This window comes from Pelobates fuscus, chromosome 3 (genome assembly GCF_036172605.1).
Source record: "Pelobates fuscus isolate aPelFus1 chromosome 3, aPelFus1.pri, whole genome shotgun sequence".
NCBI classification, from domain to species: Eukaryota; Metazoa; Chordata; class Amphibia; order Anura; family Pelobatidae; genus Pelobates; species Pelobates fuscus.
Genome location: NC_086319.1, coordinates 403,241,840 through 403,262,812, shown reverse-complemented (window position 1 = coordinate 403,262,812; position 20,973 = coordinate 403,241,840). Strand labels below are relative to the sequence as shown.

The 20,973-nt window shown below is 45.7% G+C and overlaps 1 protein-coding gene across 3 annotated transcripts in view; it reads right to left on the bottom strand.

The window, feature by feature from the left end:
- Positions 1-20,973, bottom strand: part of PLD2 (phospholipase D2) — a 106,800-nt gene that overhangs the window by 9,075 nt on the left and 76,752 nt on the right. For all 3 annotated transcript variants that reach the window (XM_063449732.1, XM_063449734.1, XM_063449733.1), the window contains exons 12-21: positions 18,846-18,924; positions 14,955-15,065; positions 12,181-12,354; positions 11,748-11,871; positions 8,927-9,045; positions 7,465-7,578; positions 4,966-5,070; positions 4,119-4,207; positions 1,054-1,167; positions 144-193 (exon numbers count right to left, since the gene is read on the bottom strand). In XM_063449732.1, the coding sequence (XP_063305802.1) occupies positions 144-193; positions 1,054-1,167; positions 4,119-4,207; positions 4,966-5,070; positions 7,465-7,578; positions 8,927-9,045; positions 11,748-11,871; positions 12,181-12,354; positions 14,955-15,065; positions 18,846-18,924 (1,079 nt within the window). The remainder of the gene's footprint in view (positions 1-143; positions 194-1,053; positions 1,168-4,118; positions 4,208-4,965; positions 5,071-7,464; positions 7,579-8,926; positions 9,046-11,747; positions 11,872-12,180; positions 12,355-14,954; positions 15,066-18,845; positions 18,925-20,973) is intronic.

Here is a 20,973-nt window from a genome sequence, read left to right as displayed (position 1 = left end):
AAACAGCTAAAGAGCACAGATAATGTCAATAATGAATAACACTGACTTCCATAATCCTCTACTGCTACCCTTGCCCTCCTAGAAAACATTGCAATGAATATCAATCAGGATTCCCTAAAACTTTGTAAACTGCCCCCACTTACTCTTTTCCTTCAGACGGGAGATGATAGAGTTGTCTCCTCTGCAAATAGTGCTGTAGAAACAAAGAAATGTTAGATTTGCATGATGTCCAAACTGGCATGGAACAAGGAGACCTAACTGGAGCTATTTTCCTTGATTTTGCTAAGGCCTTTGACACAGTAGACCACGACATTCTACTACACAAACTCAAAAAGTCAGGTATTGGTGATTGTCCCCTAACCTGGTTTCGATCATTTGTATCGGATCTATCTCAATATATGTCAATTTCTGACATCGCCTCCCTCTCTCTGTCACATGTGGTGTTACCCAAGACTCCATACTCGGCCCCCTACTATTCACATTATTTATAAATTATCTTCCCAACGTCTGCAAAGCCTCAACTGTACACATGTACGCAGACAACACTAATCTACGCTAGCAAAGCAAATTTACTGCAGCTTGAGGATGCGCTCCAAGACCAGTTCACAGAGGTAGAAAAGTGTCATATCTGAGCAGAATATAGGAGGTGTTCCCACCTCCTATAACCTCCGATCCAGTACAAGCACGATATTTAGTATACCGCAATACAAAAATAAAGCAGCTCTATCCTTATTTTCCTACAGAGCACCGCAATTATGGAATAACCTCTCGGACACACTTAAATGTTCCTCCACACTAAATTCGCAGTGAAGAGATCCCTGTTAACATATGCCTGCTTACCTGTTCTGTGTTAAATGTATATATCTATTTAAGGGGACACCTTAAGCACCCAGACCACTTCGGCTTAATAAAAAAAATATGTTGCAGGGTAAGAGGGGGTAGGTACCTGTATGCATACTGCAGGGTGGGAGAGGGTAGGTACCTGTTTGCATACTGCAGGGTGGGAGGGGGTAGGTACCTGTATGTCTACTGCAGGATGGGCGGGGTACTTACCTGAATGTAAAGTGCAGGATTGCCTGTATTGAATTTCCTCCTCCTACATTAATGTTGCCTTCAAACCCAGGGATCAGTGGGATCACAATGAACACTCGGAACGTGGTATTAGTGCTGCAATATTATCCATATTGTTACTAACACAAGAAATAATCACACAGCAATACCCCCTCCCATCGCGGGTACTAATCTCAGCTCTACACACACAGCATTCTGTACTAATCCCAGCTCTACACACACACAGCATCCTGTACTAATCCCAGCTCTACACACACACACAGCATCCTGTACTAATCCCAGCTCTACACACACACACAGCATTCTGTACTAATCCCAGCTCTACACACACAGCATCCTGTACTAATCCCACCTCTACACACACAGCATCCTGTACTAATCCCAGCTCTACACACACAGCATCCTGTACTAATCCCAGCTCTATACACACACAGCATCCTGTACTAATCCCAGCTCTACACACACAGCATCCTGTACTAATCTCAGCTCTACACACACAGCGTCCTGTACTAATCCCAGCTCTACACACACACAGCATCCTATACTAATCCCAGCTCTACACACACACAGCATCCTGTACTAATCCCAGCTCTACACACACACAGCATCCTGTACTAATCCCAGCTCTACACACACACAGCATCCTGTACTAATCCCAGCTCTACACACACAGCATCCTGTACTAATCCCAACTTCACACACACAGCATCCTGTACTAATCTCAGCTCTACACACACACAGCATCCTGTACTAATCCCAGCTCTACACACACAGCATCCAGTACTAATCCCAGCTCTACACACACACAGCATCCTGTACTAATCCCAGCTCTACACACACAGCATCCTGTACTAATCCCAGCTCTACACACACAGCATCCTGTACTAATCCCAGCTCTATACACACACAGCATCCTGTACTAATCCCAGCTCTACACACACACAGCATCCTGTACTAATCCCAGCTCTACACACACACAGCATCCTGTACTAATCCTAGCTCTACACACACACAGCATCCTGTACTAATCCCAGCTCTACACACACAGCATCCCGTACTAATCCCAGCTCTACACACACAGCATCCTGTACTAATCCCAGCTCTATACACACAGCATCCTGTACTAATCCCAGCTCTACACACACAGCATCCTGTACTAATCCCAGCTCTACACACACACAGCATCCTCTACTAATCCCAGCTCTACACACACACACAGAGTCCTGTACTAGTCCCAGCTCTACACACACAGTATCCTGTACTAATCCCAGCTCTACACACACAGCATCCTGTACTAATCCCTACTTCACAAACACAGCATCCTGTACTAATCTCAGCTCTACACACACAGCATCCTGTACTAATCCCAACTTCACACACACAGCATCCTGTACTAATCCCAGCTCTACACACACAGCATCCTGTACTAATCCCAACTTCACACACACAGCATCATGTACTAATCCCAGCTCTACACACACAGCATCCTGTACTAATCCCAGCTCTACACACACACAGCATCCTGTACTAATCTCAGCTCTACACACACAGCGTCCTGTACTAATCCCAGCTCTACACACACAGCATCCTGTACTAATCCCAGCTCTACACACACACAGCATCCTGTACTAATCCCAGCTCTACACACACAGTATCCTGTACTAATCCCAGCTCTACACACACAGCATCCTGTACTAATACCAGCTCTGCACACACACAGCATCCTGTACTAATCCCAGCTCTACACACACAGCATCCTGTACTAATCCCAGCTCTACACACACAGCATCCTTGTACTAATCCCAGCTCTACACACACAGCATCCTGTACTAATCCCAGCTCTACACACACAGCATCCTGTACTAATCCCAGCTCTACACACACAGCATCCTGTACTAATCCCAGCTCTACACACACAGCATCCTGTACTAATCCCAGCTCTACACACACAGCATCCTGTACTAATCCCAGCTCTACACACATAGCATCCTGTACTAATCCCAGCTCTACACACACAGCATCCTGTACTAATCCCAGCTCTACACACACAGCATCCTGTACTAATCCCAGCTCTACACACACAGCATCCTGTACTAATCCCTGCTCTACACACACAGCATCCTGTACTAATCCCAGCTCTACACACACAGCATCCTGTACTAATCCCAGCTCTACACACACAGCATCCTGTACTAATCCCAGCTCTACACACACAGTATCCTGTACTAATCCCAGCTCTACACACACAGCATCCTGTACTAATCCCAGCTCTACACACAGCATCCTGTACTAATCCCAGCTCTACACACACACAGCATCCTGTACTAATCCCAGCTCTACACACACAGCATCCTGTACGAATCCCAGCTCTACACACACAGCATCCTGTACTAATCCCAGCTCTACACACACAGCATCCTGTAGTAATCCCAGCTCTACACACACACAGCATCCTGTACTAATCCCAGCTCTACACACACACACAGCATCCTGTACTAATCCCAGCTCTACACACACACACACTGCATCCTGTACTAATCCCAGCTCTACACACACACAGCATCCTGTACTAATCCCAGCTCTACACACACAGCATCCTGTACTATTCCCAGCTCTACACACACACAGCATCCTGTACTAATCCCAGCTCTACACACACAGCATCCTGTACTAATCCCAGCTCTACACACACACACAGCATCCTGTACTAATCCCAGCTCTACACACACACAGCATCCTGTACTAATCCCAGCTCTACACACACAGCATCCTGTACTAATCCCAGCTCTACACACACACAGCATCCTGTACTAATCCCAGCTCTACACACACAGCATCCTCTACTAATCCCAGCTCTACACACACACAGCACCCTGTACTAATCCCAGCTCTACACACACACAGCATCCTGTACTAATCCCAGCTCTACACACACAGCATCCTGTACTAATCCCAGCTCTACACACACAGCATCCTCTACTAATCCCAGCTCTACACACACACAGCATCCTGTACTAATCCCAGCTCTACACACGTGTTCTATTTACCTGTATGCGCGCAGTATTCTCTGTACTATGACATCCCCTATAGTATTATGAATGGTCCCACTGGCTGTACAGCTAATAAAGAACTGATTCTAGAAATTGAGAAGATAAATGGTTTATTTAGAATGCCATTTCTATCCTTAACCAATATCTTGACATTAACAAATTATATTCTGCAGAAACGAGGTGACCGTGCAGCATATAGCTTTAACGAACAAATCAAAAGAAAGCTCTGTGGGTTTTTTTTACCAGTAAAGGGGAGTGAAAACGTCATATGAAAAAGAAGAAGGAAAGAAGAACTATATTGTAAAGGGCAGGGAATAAAGACACAAACTGTGAGCAGCGATATGACGATAACGGACTGGGAGCATTTTATTAGTTAATCAATTCTGTCTTAAAATTTAATTTCTCTCTAAATTTCAGCCAATTCTCACTCTTGTGAATAATTCGGTAACAGAAATAAAACACATCAAAATCAAAACGTGAAAAATATCATGGGGAAGGCTGTGCTCAGTAAATTATGAAAAAATAGAATTTATAAAAAAAAAAAAAAAAAATGTAAGAGCTTAATGAAAGATATGTTTGAAATCCGTATATTTTGGGTGGGAAATAAGCAGAATTTGTAGTTGATATAGCGGGCTCTGACCATCCTAGGAAGAAACACAGCATTCAGCCAATCTTGGCCCACTCGCTAAATGAACAAATATCGTAACCATGAGTCATTGGGGAGCATGAGGACTGGATTACAAAAGGTGAGTGGAGTGAATGGAAGCTCGGATAGGCCAACGGCACCGCTTTAGATATATTGGACTACGGGAGAGAAGAAGCCCTGTGGATGCATTAGTCTCACCTCTATATACACGTAGTGTTCTGCCTCCGATATGCAGCGTACGTACGCGTTGAGAATGGAACATTCACTGCATCCAGCTGACCAGCCATCCACCGACCGCAGCAACTAATAAAAAACAAAGTCACAGGGAACAATTTCTCGTCATATTACTTGTATGGAGCAATCAACGCACACAGCAAAACACAAATCATTATATTTTTTTAGCCATATGTGATCAGTGTGTTATATCCCTTGTTCACATGTAATGAGCTGTAATGAGCTGTAATACTGTGGGCATAAAACGCAATGCAGCAAGTACACAGGAAGCCATACGAGATCATATAGTGACTGCCTGCTGAAATGGACACTCCAGGTACCAGCACGACTTAATAGCCTTAAAAAATAAAATGTCCTAGCTTTCCCCCACCTCCTTAGTCACGCCTCCTTTTTTCACAAAACACCATCCTGTTTGGTAGTGTGTACAGTATGTACAGTGATCAGCCAATGAGAGATCATATTGACCTTTATATTACGAAGATAGCGATTGTGAAGCAGTGTCAACCATCAGTTCATCTCACACGGCTCTCTCCCCAGCTAAACTGCATACATTGACTTAAAGAACAACTGTCATAAAAAAAATTAATTTTCTGTTGTTGTTAAAGTTTATTACAGTTAATGAAACAATGTTTTTTGTCAAATTATGTATTTTGATTTATTTATTTTAAAATTTCTTTAGTGGCTGAGCAGCCATGTTGGGCAGGATTCTACTCTTATCTGACCAAATGCATCTCAACCTAACTTGCCGCCCGCTGCACGTTCAAACACAGGTTTTTGAGAAGGGGTGGCGGGCTTAAAGGGTAGGCCAAAATATGTATTTTTTTTTATATAAAAACATTTAACAGATTATAGTGGGAAGAAGAATGCCTTTAACCCCTTAAGGACCAAACTTCTGGAATAAAAGGGAATCATGACATGTCACACACGTCATGTGTCCTTAAGGGGTTAAATAGACACTGTAGGCACCCAGATAACTTCAGCCCATTGAAGTGGTCTGGGTGCCGACTCCCATCACCCTTCACCCTGCAAGTGTAAATATTGCAGTTTTCATAAACTGCAATAGTTACCTTACAGGGTAAAGTCCTCCTCCAGTGGCTATCTACCAGACAGCCACTAGAGGGACTTCCGGGTTCTTAGACAACCTCACGCTATGCATGTGGACCTCCAGCGTTGCCGGAATCCCAACAGAGAGGCATTCAATAATGCTTTCCTATGGGGAGATCCTGATGCGAGCGCGGCCATTGCTGAGCATGCGCATTAGGTCTCCCACGCTGGCGGACGTCGGCGGGGAAGGAGCGTAGACTGAGCCTGAACCCGCGTCGAGAGACATCGACGCTGGATTCAGGTAAGTGTCTGAAGGAGTTTTAACCCCTTCAGCGACGTCGGATGGGGGGTGGAAGGGAGGAGGGCGCTCCAGAATTCTACAGTGCCAGGAAAATGGCTTTGTTTTCCTGGCACTAGAGAATCTCTTTAAATTGTGTTGGCGCCTTAAATAATCCTGCCACCTAAAATAACTCCATACTGACCAAAGAGCACGCAACACATTGTGAAAATATTCTAATAAAACCGGTTCTGCAGTCTATTTGTCAATATGGATTGTATTTCAGAGAAATGTAGGACATCCTTTTATCCCTCTCTCTCCTGGGCTTGCTACCAACGAGAAATAAATTTCAGACCACAGAGCGTGCTCAGCCAATCAGAAGGAGCGCAGAGGCATGCTGGGATTATGCATACAATACATTTTATATATACCGTAAATAAAAATAAAAAAGGAACATGCATAAAATTATCTTCAAACTGCTAAAAGCCTTTTAAACCCATTAATACAATACCTGGACCATACTGGTGCTACGTTGATAAATGTTAGGTAAGTGATAAATGATCAATAATAATCAACGTAATATCCGAAGTCAACAAAAGCGAGAAGAGACTGGCCACCTGTGCATTATGGGGAGAGCAGCATTGCGGGCAAATTAAACGTTCCTTGCCGAAGCTGGCAGCAAATAAGGGGACGTGTTAGCTTTAAGTATCCATCACCTTACCTTCCTTGCAACATGGGAAGCCCTAGAAACAAGTATCTGATTAATAATGTCTGAATTCCATGCGGACCGGCGTCGGCATGTAATCCTTTACACACACAGAGAATGGAAAATAAACGACTCACATACATATGATCTTGTCTTAGTTTCCAAGGGCCCTAGGTGGCGCTTTAAAGCACATAAAAAATATTAAAAAGAAGCATAATGATTCAGAAAATATATTAAACAGTGAATGGCGATGAGCTGTAATTCTGCGGTAAATTGATTTTTATTTTGATCTCGACTCACTGATATTAGGAAGACTATTATGTTAGATGGGTTAAAGTTCTAATAGTAATGAATTATAATGGGCCTGTATTTGTACAGAAGATTTCTATCTTCCCCCGCAGAGCCCAAAGAGATCCTCCTGCCGAACGCATCCTACCTGCACTTGAGCGCTGTGTGACCCCGGCACTGTATAATGCAGCTTGTCAGCCGTGCTCTGAGACTTCGGCAGCAGAAAAGGGAAAGAACGACCTTTATATTTCGACTTGATGTTCTGTAGAAAGAGGAAAGGTCACTGCAGTTGTTGTAATAACAAGTGTGTGCTCTGAAGTGTAGTAGCGTAGCAGTGTAGAGGAATGCACTTGAGTGTTGTAGGAGTGTCAGAGATCCAGCAGGGTGCCACAGGGTGGTGCAGCAACAGTGTCAGTGGTTGTGTCAGGGGTTGTGTGAGGGCAATGGTGCAGTGTGTTGGTATAGTGACATGCTGTAGTTGTGTCAGGGCAGTGATTCAGTGTGTTAGTATAGTGACATGTTGAAGTTGTGTCAGGGCAGTGGTGCAGTGTGCTAGTATAGTGACATGCTGTAGTTGTGTCAGGGCAGTAATGCAGTGTGTTAGTATAGTGACATGTTGAAGTTGTGTCAGGGCAGTGGTGCAGTGTGCTAGTATAGTGACATGCTGTAGCTGTGTCAGGGCAGTAATGCAGTGTGTTAGTATAGTGACATGTTGAAGTTGTGTCAGGGCAGTGGTGCAGTGTGCTAGTATAGTGACATGCTGTAGTTGTGTCAGGGCAGTAATGCAGTGTGTTAGTATAGTGACATGTTGAAGTTGTGTCAGTGGGATCCCAGTATACTCCTTTAAATGGAAGTCGGGAACCACAGCGTAGGTAAGTAATAAACTTTATTACAAAATAAACAAACACTAAATAATAAGTGGTAAAAACAGCTCTTAGCACAACGCGTTTCGACCGTAGCTGGTCTTCCTCAGGTGCATATCCTACTGTGAACTCAGTAGGATATGCACCTGAGGAAGACCAGCTACGGTCGAAACGCGTTGTGCTAAGAGCTGTTTTTACCACTTATTATTTAGTGTTTGTTTATCTTGCTGCGGTTCCTGACTTCCATTTAAAGGAGTATACTGGGATCCCATGACTTAACAACACGCCAAGTGGTTTTTACAAACACCTACTGAGTTCAGAGCCGACCTTAAGGGCTCTTAAATATGTGAGTGTCCTCTACATTTATTTTACAGATACCACTTTTATACAGTCTGTGCTATGTCGCTTTATGTTTTTTTTTTATAGGTTTTATTCTGAATACCTCTGCCTTTGTGAGATAAGCTTACCATCTGTGCGCTTACACCTTGTTGTTTTCAAGTGTGTAAGTATAGTGACACAATGATGGAGCATAACCAAAGGAAACAATAACTACCGATGTAAAATTAAAATTACAAATTTCATGTTATTATTTTGTCTGGTTTTATAGTTGGCTGTTTAGAAGATTGTCCCCAGTGCTGCAGTACAATACTGTAATAGCGTAACGCTGTGTGATATGCCGTAGGAGTAAGAAGATTCAGATGAAGTTATGTAGACCTTGGCCCTGCCACCCAGCAATGCGGTGCTCACCTTTGTAAAGTTCCATCTTTGGATAAAGTGTCGTGAGGCATCTCGGGCAGCTTTCCCATGGATCACAACCCCCACATCCCTCCACGGCATTCTTGGGTTTTTCTTACGGTCAATGAAATCTGAAGTCACAAGAAAGAAGATAAATACAATTAAATATGGAGTAATAAACATTTACATTCCAACTCATCAGGGTGAGACAGACACTGGGTGCTATGAATCTAAATCTGTCCCTCCCCCTGCAGGGTGACACGGTGAGACAGACAGAAGGAGCTATGAGTCTGTCCCTCCCCCTGCAGGGTGACACAGACAGAAGGAGCTATGAGTCTGTCCTTCCCCCTGCAGGGTGACACAGTGACACAGACAGAAGGAGCTATGAGTCTGTCCCTCCCCATGCAGGGTGGCACAGTGACACAGACAGAAGGAGCTATGAGTCTGTCCCTCCCGCTGCAGGGTGACACAGACAGAAGGAGCTATGAGTCTGTCCTTCCCCCTGCAGGGTGACACAGTGACACAGACAGAAGGAGCTATGAGTCTGTCCCTCCCCCCTGCAGGGTGACACAGTGACACAGACCGAAGGAGATATGAGTCTGTCCCTTCTCCTGCTGGGTGACACAGTGACACAGACAGAAGGAGCTATGAGTCTGTCCCTCCCGCTGCAGGGTGACACAGTGACACAGACAGAAGGAGCTATGAGTCTGTCCCTCCCCCTGCAGGGTGACACAGTGACACAGACAGAAGGAGCTATGAGTCTGTCCCTCCCCCTGCAGGGTGACACAGTGACACAGACAGTAGGAGCTATGAGTCTGTCCCTCCCCCTGCAGGGTGACACAGTGACACAGACAGAAGGAGCTATGAGTCTGTCCCTCTCCCTGCAGGGTGACACAGTGACACAGACAGAAGGCGCTATGAGTCTGTCCCTCCCCCTGCAGGGTGACACAGTGACACAGACCGAAGGAGCTATGAGTCTGTCTCTAAATTAAATTAAACCAGCCTAATTACCAAGAAATTCTTATCAGATGTGTAGATATGTCCCAGGAATTATGAATGCAAGTATGATGAAAGAATTGTATGAAAATAGAAAAGTTTTCGGAGTTCAGAATTTTAGAGAATTTCAAAGTTAAGTGTTAGTTGAAAAAGATACAAATAATTAGGCATGTCCAGCTTTGGCTCCAGGTGTCAGATCTTGGATGGTAGGTGTGAGTTTGAGTGAGGGTGAGAGTTTGAGTCCAAGACTGTTTTTAAGTGTAAGAGTGTCCCCTCTCTCCTTAGTCCTTAATTTTTAAAGGACATGTTCCCTATACCTCACTAGTTGATAGGACCAATAGGGAACTGTGGGTGTGTCTTCCCTACAGACTATTATCTAGATTTTGGTCAGTAGATGACGCAATTACGTCACTGAAAATTCTTGTGAGGGGGTCCATTTACCTTTTTGTATAATGGGTTAACTGTATTTCGTGATGTGTTTAACATTCTTTTATGGATAACCGTCCATCAAAGACATGTCACACCAAAGTTTTTTTTTACTAGACAGAGTGTCTGGTTTTGCGGTCATAAAATTAGAATTGGCACCTGTAGCTTTAGTTTCACCCTTCCTTACAATGGAACTTTGTAAGATTTTTTAGAAAGTAAAATTAATTACTTAGTGTTATCTGTCATTGGTGTCTGTGCAGCACATAGTAATGTGAGGTTGCTGCACACATCATGCCTTATCTTTACCAAATGTTTATTTAAGTGCATTCCTTAGCTCAGACTTAAATGAATAGAGTTACACAGATGTAAAATGTTGTGTCTGTCTTTGCATTGTAATACAAAATGGAGTCACCTCAGTTCTGATAGTGACTTACAGTATACACTTTTAATTTCTGTCTTAACATAAAATGTCTGCAAGTATAAATAAACTCACTGTGTATGTATGTATGTATGTATGTATGTATGTATGTATGTATGTATCTGTATGTCAGTATGTGTCTGTCTGTGTATGTATGTATCTTTCTGTACGTATGTCAGTATGTGTCTGTGTATGTCTGTATGTATGTGCATGTATATGTCTTTGTGTATGTATGTATCTGTATGTATGCGTGTATGCATGCATCTGTATGTATGTATGTATGTGTATGTATTTCAGTATGTATGTATGTATGTCAGTAGGTATGTATATGTATGTATGTCAATGTATATGTCTGTCTGTCTGTCTGTATGTCAATATGTATGTATGTATGTATGTCAGTATGTATGTATATGTGTATGTGTATGTATGTATGTATGTAGTCAGAATGTATGTATGTATGTATCTGTGTGTCTGTATATGTATATGTGTTTGTTTCAGTATGTGTCAATATGTGTGTATGTGTATCTGTGTCCTTTTTGTACCAGTGCGTGTGTTTGTGTCTGTGTATTCCTGTGGGCGGGGTTTGGAGGTGGGGTTTGGGGGAGGGCTTGGAGGCGGGCCCCTGGGGGCCCAGACCTTGAGCAGTGTTAGGCAGTCTGTGTGTATGGATGGATGTATTAGGCAGTGTGTGTATATGGATACATATACTGGATAACTGTTTCCATGCAGTGTGTTTTCTTCATTGCAATTCAGAATGTAGTGAATAAACCTGTGAGAGAATGTAGTTGCCTTCATGAGGCACCGGCCCTGACTCCAATGGCCATTAAAGTGTAGGCTCGGCTGCCAAATCAAGGCAGAACTCTGTTCCATCTCTCTATGTACTAATAACCAGCTTATGTGTCATCTACCGCTAGCACTAGTACGCTTTAAGTCTTACAGCTCTTTTATAATAACAAACAGAGTGCTTGTAGGGTGACACAGACAATGTCTCACCTTCAAACGGTTTATCCAGCTGCACCCAGTCTTTGAAGATCATGTTGCTGTAATCTTTGCCCAGCCATATTTGGGAAACTGGAGAAGATTCTTCCAGAGAAACGGCCGGTTCTGGATTTCCATTCTGCCGAAAGACAGCAGGACCTTATAGGGGTAGACAGACAGGTACCAAAAGGACAGACAGATAGACAGAAGAGAGAGATCAAAGAAAAGCAACAGGACTTACAGAGAGGGTTACACGACATGGGTTAAAGGGAGCTATTGCAGGAGTTACACAGGAGTTATTTGAACCAATAACAGGAGTTTTAAGGAGGGTTATATGGAGTTATAGGAGGAGTTATAAGGAGTATAAAGAAGGGTTATAAGGAAGTTATATAAAGTACAAATAAAAGGAGTTTGATCGGTTTTATGGAGAATTATCGGTTTAGGTTACCTGTTTTGGTTCCCCAGATCCCACATCTGTCAGTCGGTAACTGTGGTCATCCCACCTTCCATATGCCAGGTCCAGACCACCCAGAAATACCACAGATTGGTCAATAGCCACCATCTTCTCATGATGTGCCCAGAGAAACACTATAGAAGACACGTGATCTGGATGGCGCATTACCTAAAATATAATGAAAGCCTATAAATGAGAGCCTGGCACTGCCCATCTCTGCAGTCCTAATGGTGTATTGTCTATGAAGAGGAGGCTGGCACTGTGTCTCTGCTGCACAGAGTAAAGTAGTGTATGAGGTGGAGTGTGGTAATTCTCTGCACTGTACTTGTACTGTGTATCTATGCAATGGTGTAGCAGTGTGGGAGGCTGGCACTGCTGCTGTTTGCACTGCTACCATCCTGTGTATATATGGCAAGGTAAGAGGTTGGCAGTGTTGCTGTTTGTGCTGTGTATGCATGTCATTGTGTAGTAGTGTATGAGGGGAGGCTGGCACTGCCGCTGTCTGAACTGTACTTTTGCTGTGCATACATGCCATCAGTGGCGTACCTACCCCTGAGGCTGTGCGTCGCCTGCATACCTTTCTGGGCATGTGCATAGCAGCACCAGCCCAGGTGCCTGACAGGAGGGGAGAGCTATGCTGCTCCCCTCCTGGCTGTGTGTAGCATGGCCGAGCATTCTGACAGGAAGTGCTCAATGTGAAGAACGGGAACAACGGCAAGAAGCAGGTGCAGGAGGGGGGAGAGAGGGAAGAATGGGACACAGGGAGGGAAAGGGGAGAGAGCAAAGAATGGGACACAAGGAGGGAAGGGGGGAGAGGGAGGAATGAGACAAAGGGAGGGGAGGGAGAGAGAGGGAGGAATGGGACACAGGGAGGGAAGGGGGAGAAAGGGAGGAATGGGACACAGGGAGGGAAGGGGGAGAAAGGGAGGAATGGGACACAGGGAGGGAAGGGGGAGAAAGGGAGGAATGGGACACAGGGAGGGAAGGGGGAGAAAGGGAGGAATGGGACACAGGGAGGGAAGGGGGAGAAAGGGAGGAATGGGACACAGGGAGGGAAGGGGGAGAAAGGGAGGAATGGGACACAGGGAGGGAAGGGGGAGAAAGGGAGGAATGGGACACAGGGAGGGAATGGGGGAGAAAGGGAGGAATGGGACACAGGGAGGGGAGGAGGAGAGAGAGGGAGGAATGGGACACAGGGAGGGGAGGGAGAGAGAGGGAGGAATGGGACACAGGGAGGGAAGGGGGAGAAAGGGAGGAATGGGACACAGGGAGGGAAGGGGGAGAGAGGGAGGAATGGGACACAGGGAGGGGAGGGAGAGAGAGGGAGGAATGGGACACAGGGAGGGAAGGGGTAGAAAGGGAGGAATGGGACACAGGGAGGGAAGGGTGAGAAAGGGAGGAATGGGACACAGGGAGGGAAGGGGGAGAGAGGGAGGAATAGGACACAGGGAGGGAAGGGGGAGAAAGGGAGGAATGGGACACAGGGAGGGGAGGGGGAGAGAGGGAGGAATGGGACACAGGGAGGGGAGGAGGAGAGAGGGAGGAATGGGACACAGGGAGGGGAGGGGGAGAGAGGGAGGAATAGGACACAGGGAGGGAAGGGGGAGAAAGGGAGGAATGGGACACAGGGATGGGGAGGGGGAGAGAGGGGGAGAGAGAGGGAGGAATGAGACAGGGAGGGAAGGGGGAGAGAGGGAGGAATGGGACACAGGGAGGGAAGGGGGAGAGAGGGAGGAATGGGACACAGGGAGGGAAGGGGGAGAGAGGGAGGAATGGGACACAGGGATGGGGAGAGAGAGGGAGGAATGAGACAGGGAGGGAAGGGGGAGAGAGGGAGGAATGGGACACAGGGAGGGAAGGGGGAGAGAGGGAGGAATGGGACACAGGGAGGGAAGGGGGAGAAAGGGAGGAATGGGACACAGGGATGGGGAGGGGGAGAGAGAGGGAGGAATGAGACAGGGAGGGAAGGGGGAGAGAGGGAGGAATGGGACACAGGGAGGGAAGGGGGAGAGAGGGAGGAATGGGACACAGGGAGGGAAGGGGGAGAAAGGGAGGAATGGGACACAGGGAGGGAAGGGGGAGAGTGGGAGGAATGGGACACAGGGAGGGGAGGGGGGAGAGGGAGGAATGGGACACATGGAGGGAAAGGGGAAGAGAGGAATGAATGGGGCACAGGGAGGGGAGGAGGAGAGAGGGAGGAAAGGCATACAGGGAGGGGGGAGTGAGGCATCGGACACAGGGCGTGGAGGGGGAGAGAGGGAGGAATGGGACACATGGAGGGGCTGCGGGGCTAAGGGAATGAGACACATAGGGGGTCTGGTGTGTGAGAGGGAGGCGGACACTGCCGCTGTCTGGGCTGTGTATACATGTCATGGTGTGTGTGAGGGGGGTGGGGGCGGCATTGCTGCTGCCTGTGCTGTACCTGTGTATACATGTTATGGTGTAGTAGTGTGTGAGGGGAGGATGGCACTGTCTGTGCTGTGTATACATGGCATGGTGTAGTAGTGTGTGAGGGAAGGCTGGCACTGTCTGTGCTGTGTATCCATGGCATGGTGTAGTAGTGTGCGAGGGTAGGCTGGCACTGCCTGCTGTCTGGGCATTTGCAGTAGTAGGATTTTTACATTGACAAAGAGCTGTGAGCCCAAAACATATGTTGTAGTACTGACAAATTCTGGGCTGCACCGGCTCACCAATGCGTGAAGTAATGTATGAAGTAGGAATTAGCCTTACTGCCTCTGTCTGTGCTCATGTAGTAGTAAGTCTCTTACCTTAATGTTGGGGTGTAGTAGCATCAGAGCTCTTTTGCTGTAGCCGCTGTTAATGCCAAGAGCCATCTCCATCTCCTTAAACAGCAGGATACTGACCCGCACCCCAGCCTCCTGAAACCGTACAATAAATATTGATTGTTAAAACGCCAACAATGGAAGCAGCAAAGATCAGTCTGACAACATGAGGTAGGTCTTCCAATCTATACCAAATCTGAGCTATTTACAGCTGTTTAGCAGCTGTATTGTCTCTGATTCTCTAGGAGAAGCATTCGACTGGTGCAGCGACTGCCGAATATTGTCTATGAGAAGCATTGGATTAGACAATAGGTCACCGAAAGTCATGATCTTAGAAGGGGAGAACAAGCTGCCCTGAGCAGACTGCACTGTGATAAATTACTTTATTGTCAAAAGGGTGTTCTATTCTAAATAGATTTAAAAAAACACAGGTTTTTCTAAAAAAATATATTTAATGTTTAACTATAGAGTATTCCTTTAATTACAGTCTAGTCTCCCTCTACACAGGAAGAACCACATGGACAGATATAAATTCACCCAGAATTCAGGCACATACGAGGCCTGTGTGGTGTCAGGTGGGGATGTTTCCACCAATCCAGCAGGCTGGTACGAGATTGATTACTGGCTGGGACCTCGACAAATAGAAGATCATAAAAAACATTCACAATTTCTGTGGGTATACAGATAGTTTTCAAAAGGTTCTTCAGTGAAAAAAGGAAAAAAAAAACTCTATGATGTAGCAAAGTTAAAATCTAACTGTGGCAAACTTGGCCACTTAAGACTATGTTATGTATAAGGGTTGCCTACAGGTTATTGTATGTGTAAGGGTTGTCTCCAAGCGATATGTGTGTAACCGTATGTTATATCCTTGTTTTTTATGTACTAGATAGCAGTCGTATGCTGGCGGCACGAAATTCGTCAGCATTCATATGGCAGTTTCACGAACAGTCGTGTGTCTCCCATTAATTCTGGCAACAATGTATCCACCACTTGTTAGTAGGTTTCCAGGTGGTCGCCGTTCGTGTACCGAACACGTGGCGGCAGCCATCTTTGATCCCTGCAGCCCAGCAGTGTTTGGCCATCGAGTGCCTGGAACTAAAATCGGCTACTCGACAGCACGAACACCGCTGGACTTCCATACCGTTCGGGACAATACTTATTTCAGTATTTTCATATAAACAGTCCATTTGTGTATTTCCATGTGTGTTCATATTAAACTGTATTTCGTATGGCGTTCAATTAATTATGCAGGGATCTGAGTGGTATTTCACCAGCTGGTGCGCTCAGATCCCAGCTATGTAAAAAGATGTCATTCGGTTAAATGTACCGAATCCGAATGGTGTGAAAGTTAACGTATATACTCGAGTATAAGCCGAGTTTTTCAGCCCATTTTTTGTGCTGAAAAACCCCAACTCGGCTTATACTCGAGTCAAGGTCTGTATTATGGCAATTTGCATTGCCATAATACAGACCGGGGGAGAGGGGGGCTGGCAGAGAGCGTTACTTACCTGTTCTGCAGCTCCTGTCAGCTCTCTCCTCCTCTGCGTGTCCGGTCAGCACCTCGGTCAGCTCCCAGTGTAAATCTCGCGAGAGCCGCGGCTCTCGCGAGACTTACAGTGTGAGCTGATAGAAGGAGCTGCACGGACGGCGCAGAGGAGGAGAGAGCTGACAGGAGCTGCAGAACAGGTAAGTAACGCTCTCTGCCAGCCCCCCTCTCCCCCCCACTGAACTGCCACTGGACCACCAGGGAAGGAGAGCCCCCCTCCCTGCCATGTATCAAGCAGGGAGGGGGGACGAAAAATAAATAAAATAAATAATAATAAAAAAAAATAATAATAAAAAAATAATAATAATAAAAAAACGGGATATAAGGACCACTGTGTGGGGGGGGGGGGGTATAAGGACCACTATGGGAGGGAGGGGGGGGGATAAGGACCACTATGGGAGGGAGGGGGGGGGGATAAGGACCACTATGGGAGGGAGGGGGGGGGATAAGGACCACTATGGGAGGGAGGGGGGGGATAAGGACCACTATGGGAGGGAGGGGGGGTATAAGGACCACTATGGGAGGGAGGGGGGGTATAAGGACCGCTATGGGAGGGAGGGGGGGATAAGGACCACTATGGGAGGGGGGGGGATAAGGACCACTATGGGAGGGAGGGGGGGGATAAGGACCACTATGGGAGGGAGGGGGGGGGGATAAGGACCACTATGGAAGGGAGGGGGGGGGGATAAGGACCACTATCGGAGGGAGGGGGTGGGATAAGGACCACTATGGGAGGGAGGGGGGGAGAAAAGGAACACTATGGGAGGGAGGGGGGGATAACGACCACTATGGGAGGGAGGGGGGATAAGGACCACTAGGGGAGGAGGAGGGGAGGTCAGGACATATGGGGGGGGGGCAAATATCCTTGCACCGGCCCTGCACACACTGCATTCATACACTGCATTCATACACACACTGCATTCATACACACACACGCTGCACTCATACACTTGCTGCACTCATACACACGCTGCACTCATACACACACACGCTGCACTCATACACACACACGCTACACTCATACGCACACACTGCATTCTTTATACACACACTGTAAATAAATATTCAATTAATATATTTTTTTTAGGATCTACTGTAATTTTATTTAGAAATTTACCAGTAGCTGCTGCATTTCCCACCCTAGTCTTATACTCGAGTCAATAAGTTTTCCCAGTTTTTTGGGGAAAAATTAGGGGCCTCGGCTTATATTCGGGTCGGCTTATACTCGAGTATATACGGTATATATGTTTCTGTAAAAAGTCATATTCTGCTGTACAGAGAGATAATTCGATTAACAGTACATTCTGGGGTGATTATCTCTCTAGTACAGCAGTGCATGATGGGAAATCAACCAGTAAGCTAAGTCCCCCAAGTAGTCCACTACTGGACAACTCCTTGCATGGGGAACTGCATAAATACTGTAACCTGTGAATAAAAGCTCAGTTGACTTCCAGACTATGTGTCGTCTAAATATTGGGTGAATGGGATTATTATCACGCTACCTGTATTTCTGTATGCTGTCCCTGTCTACCAGTGGAGATATCGTGGATTATACTGCACTTTGTTAAGGAGATCAAAAGCCCTCCATGTGTGGAAGCCAGACTGAGGAACTAGGGGCTCTGTCTCACCAAGTGAAGTGCTCGAAACCAATAGTGAAGGTCACTTAATCCCCAAGATGAAGCTGTTTGCTGAGATTTTAATATGACAGATGGACTAATCTCAACTCTACACACAGCACTACTAATACTAATCCCAGCTCTACACACACACACACAGCATCCTGTACTAACCCCAGCTCTACACACACACAGCATCCTGTACTAATCCCAGCTCTACACACACACAGCATCCTGTACTAATCCCAGCTCTACACACACAGCATCCTGTACTAATCCCAGCTCTACACACACAGCATCCTGTACTAATCCCAGCTCTACACACACAGCATCCTGTACTAATCCCAGCTCTACACACACAGCATCCTGTACTAATCCCAGCTCTACACACACAGCATCCTGTACTAATCCCAGCTCTACACATACAGCATCCTGTACTAATCCCAGCTCTACACACACACAGCATCCTGTACTAATCCCAGCTCTACACACACAGCATCCTGTACTAATCCCAGCTCTACACACACAGCATCCTGTACTAATCCCAGCTCTACACACACACAGCATCCTGTACTAATCCCAGCTCTACACACACACAGCATCCTGTACTAATCCCAGCTCTACACACACACAGCATCCTGTACTAATCCCAGCTCTACACACACACAGTATCCTGTACTTATCCCAGGTCTGAGCACATTGTTCTGTACTAACCGCCTTATGTTTCAGGATAATGTCCAGCCTAAAATCATCATTTAAAGACGGTCGTTTAAGATGGATTTCTGGGCTGAGCCTGAAAAGTAGAGAAAATTAATATATTCAGATAATTATCTAATCATGAAGTTTCAGTTTTATCTCATCCCTATAGAGTGCGTAACAAAGATATTCCACATCTGGATTACCCTTTAACACCTTAAGGACCAAACTTCTGGAATAAAAGGGGATCTTGACATGTCACACATGTCATGTGTCCTTAAGGGGTTCAACTTTGGGAGAGCTCACAATGCCTGTCAGGGCTATTTCTCACTGACAATGCCTAACAAGGTTAAAACGATCATCTGAGGTTGCTCATGAGAGAGCCGGCATGCATTTTTGGATCTGTCCCACTTTTTGAGTTGGATCAGTTCTATATGCAAATGAACCTCATTTGTTTTGTAATGGCACAAGATAAGCTAAAATCAGCTTGAGATCAGAGCAAAAACCCACCGAAGGGCTGGCTATTTGAGCTGTTGTCCATTCTCAGTACTCTCTTGCACCTGGTTTTCATCTCTCTACCATCAGTCAGTAACAAAGATCGAACCATCATGAGTCATTAACAATGATTGTCCCATCAGTCAGTAACAAAGTCAGTAACAAAATGTGCCATCGGTCAGTGACAAAGATTGGTCTATCACGAGTCAGTAAAAAAGATCGTACCATCAGCCAGTAACAAAGATTGTGGCATTGGTCAGGAACAAAGATTGAACCATTAATCAGTAAAAAAGATGGAACCATCAGTCAATAACAAAATCATGCCATCAGCCAGTAACCAAAATCATAAATCAATTGTAACAAAGATCGAACCATCTGGCAGTAACAAAGATCATACAATCAGTTTGTAAAAAAAGATTGTACCATCAGTCAGGAACAAAGATAGAAGAACCTCGGTCAGTAACAATGGTCATGCCATCAATCAGCAACATAGATCATACCATCATCAGTCAGTAACAAAAATTGTGCCTTTATCAGTCAGTAACAAAGATCGTATCATCATCAGTCAGTAATAAAGATGTTGCCATCAATCAGTAACAAAGATCACAAATCAATCAGTAACAAAGATCACAAATCAATCAGTAACAAAGATCATGACATCAGTCAGTAACAAAGATCATGACATCAGTCAGTAACTGTGACGAGAGCAATCTCGCCACATTGCATTGAAGAAGCCTGGTTGCCAATCTGCTACCTTTGGACTATGGACTAGACTTTAAAAAGGCTTTATTTTCCCTGCAGAAAGGCTTATTCGTTCCTTTCTGGCAGGGTGTTTGGTAGATTCTATCTACCAAACAAACTAACGAATACGCGACCACCTAGAAGCTGGAGTGTGCCACCAATTTACCTCCCTGAAGCTGCGCTTAACTGCAGTTTAATTGACGAATGCAGGGTGGTCTTTGTTCGCTTACCGAACACGTGGCGGCGGCCATTCTAAAAGTCCCGAACGGCCAGCGGTGTTCAGTGCTTTAACTATGGAACTAAAAACTGACACTTATTTGCACGAACACCGCTGAGCCGTCCGTCTCCTGGCTCCTATTCGTGACAATTTGACCGAACACATGTTCATTCGGTACTTTATTTTATGTGAATGTGTTAACCCAGATAGCTATGCCATGGAGCCTATTCGTGTAATTAAAGACTTTGGCTCCATGGCAATTGAAATGTGTGAATAGGATCTGAGCGCTATTCGGTAGTTTTGTGCGCTCATATCCCAGGTATCTGGGGATATGTGACATGTCTGTGTTTTATGTGTAAAATGTAACTTTATGTATTTTAAGGTGTTTTGCTGTCTTTGTGTCCCCACGTGTGTAATGGCGATTTGCCTCTGTCCTGGGAGATAATTGGATTACTTCCCAATTATCTCCAGGATAGAGGGAGGAGATCAAGATGCATTGTGGGGATGTTTTACTGCTGTGTGTCTGTAATTGGTGTATGTCTGTCCCTTGTCACAGTCTCCCATCTGGTCCCCTAGGGGAGTGTCCACCAGGTGGGAGACCTGCATAAATACTGGGTGGGTAGCCCTGAGTAAAACAGACCACTGCTTGACCCTCAACACGGAGCCTTGTCTCGTTCTTGGGGGGATTCACTG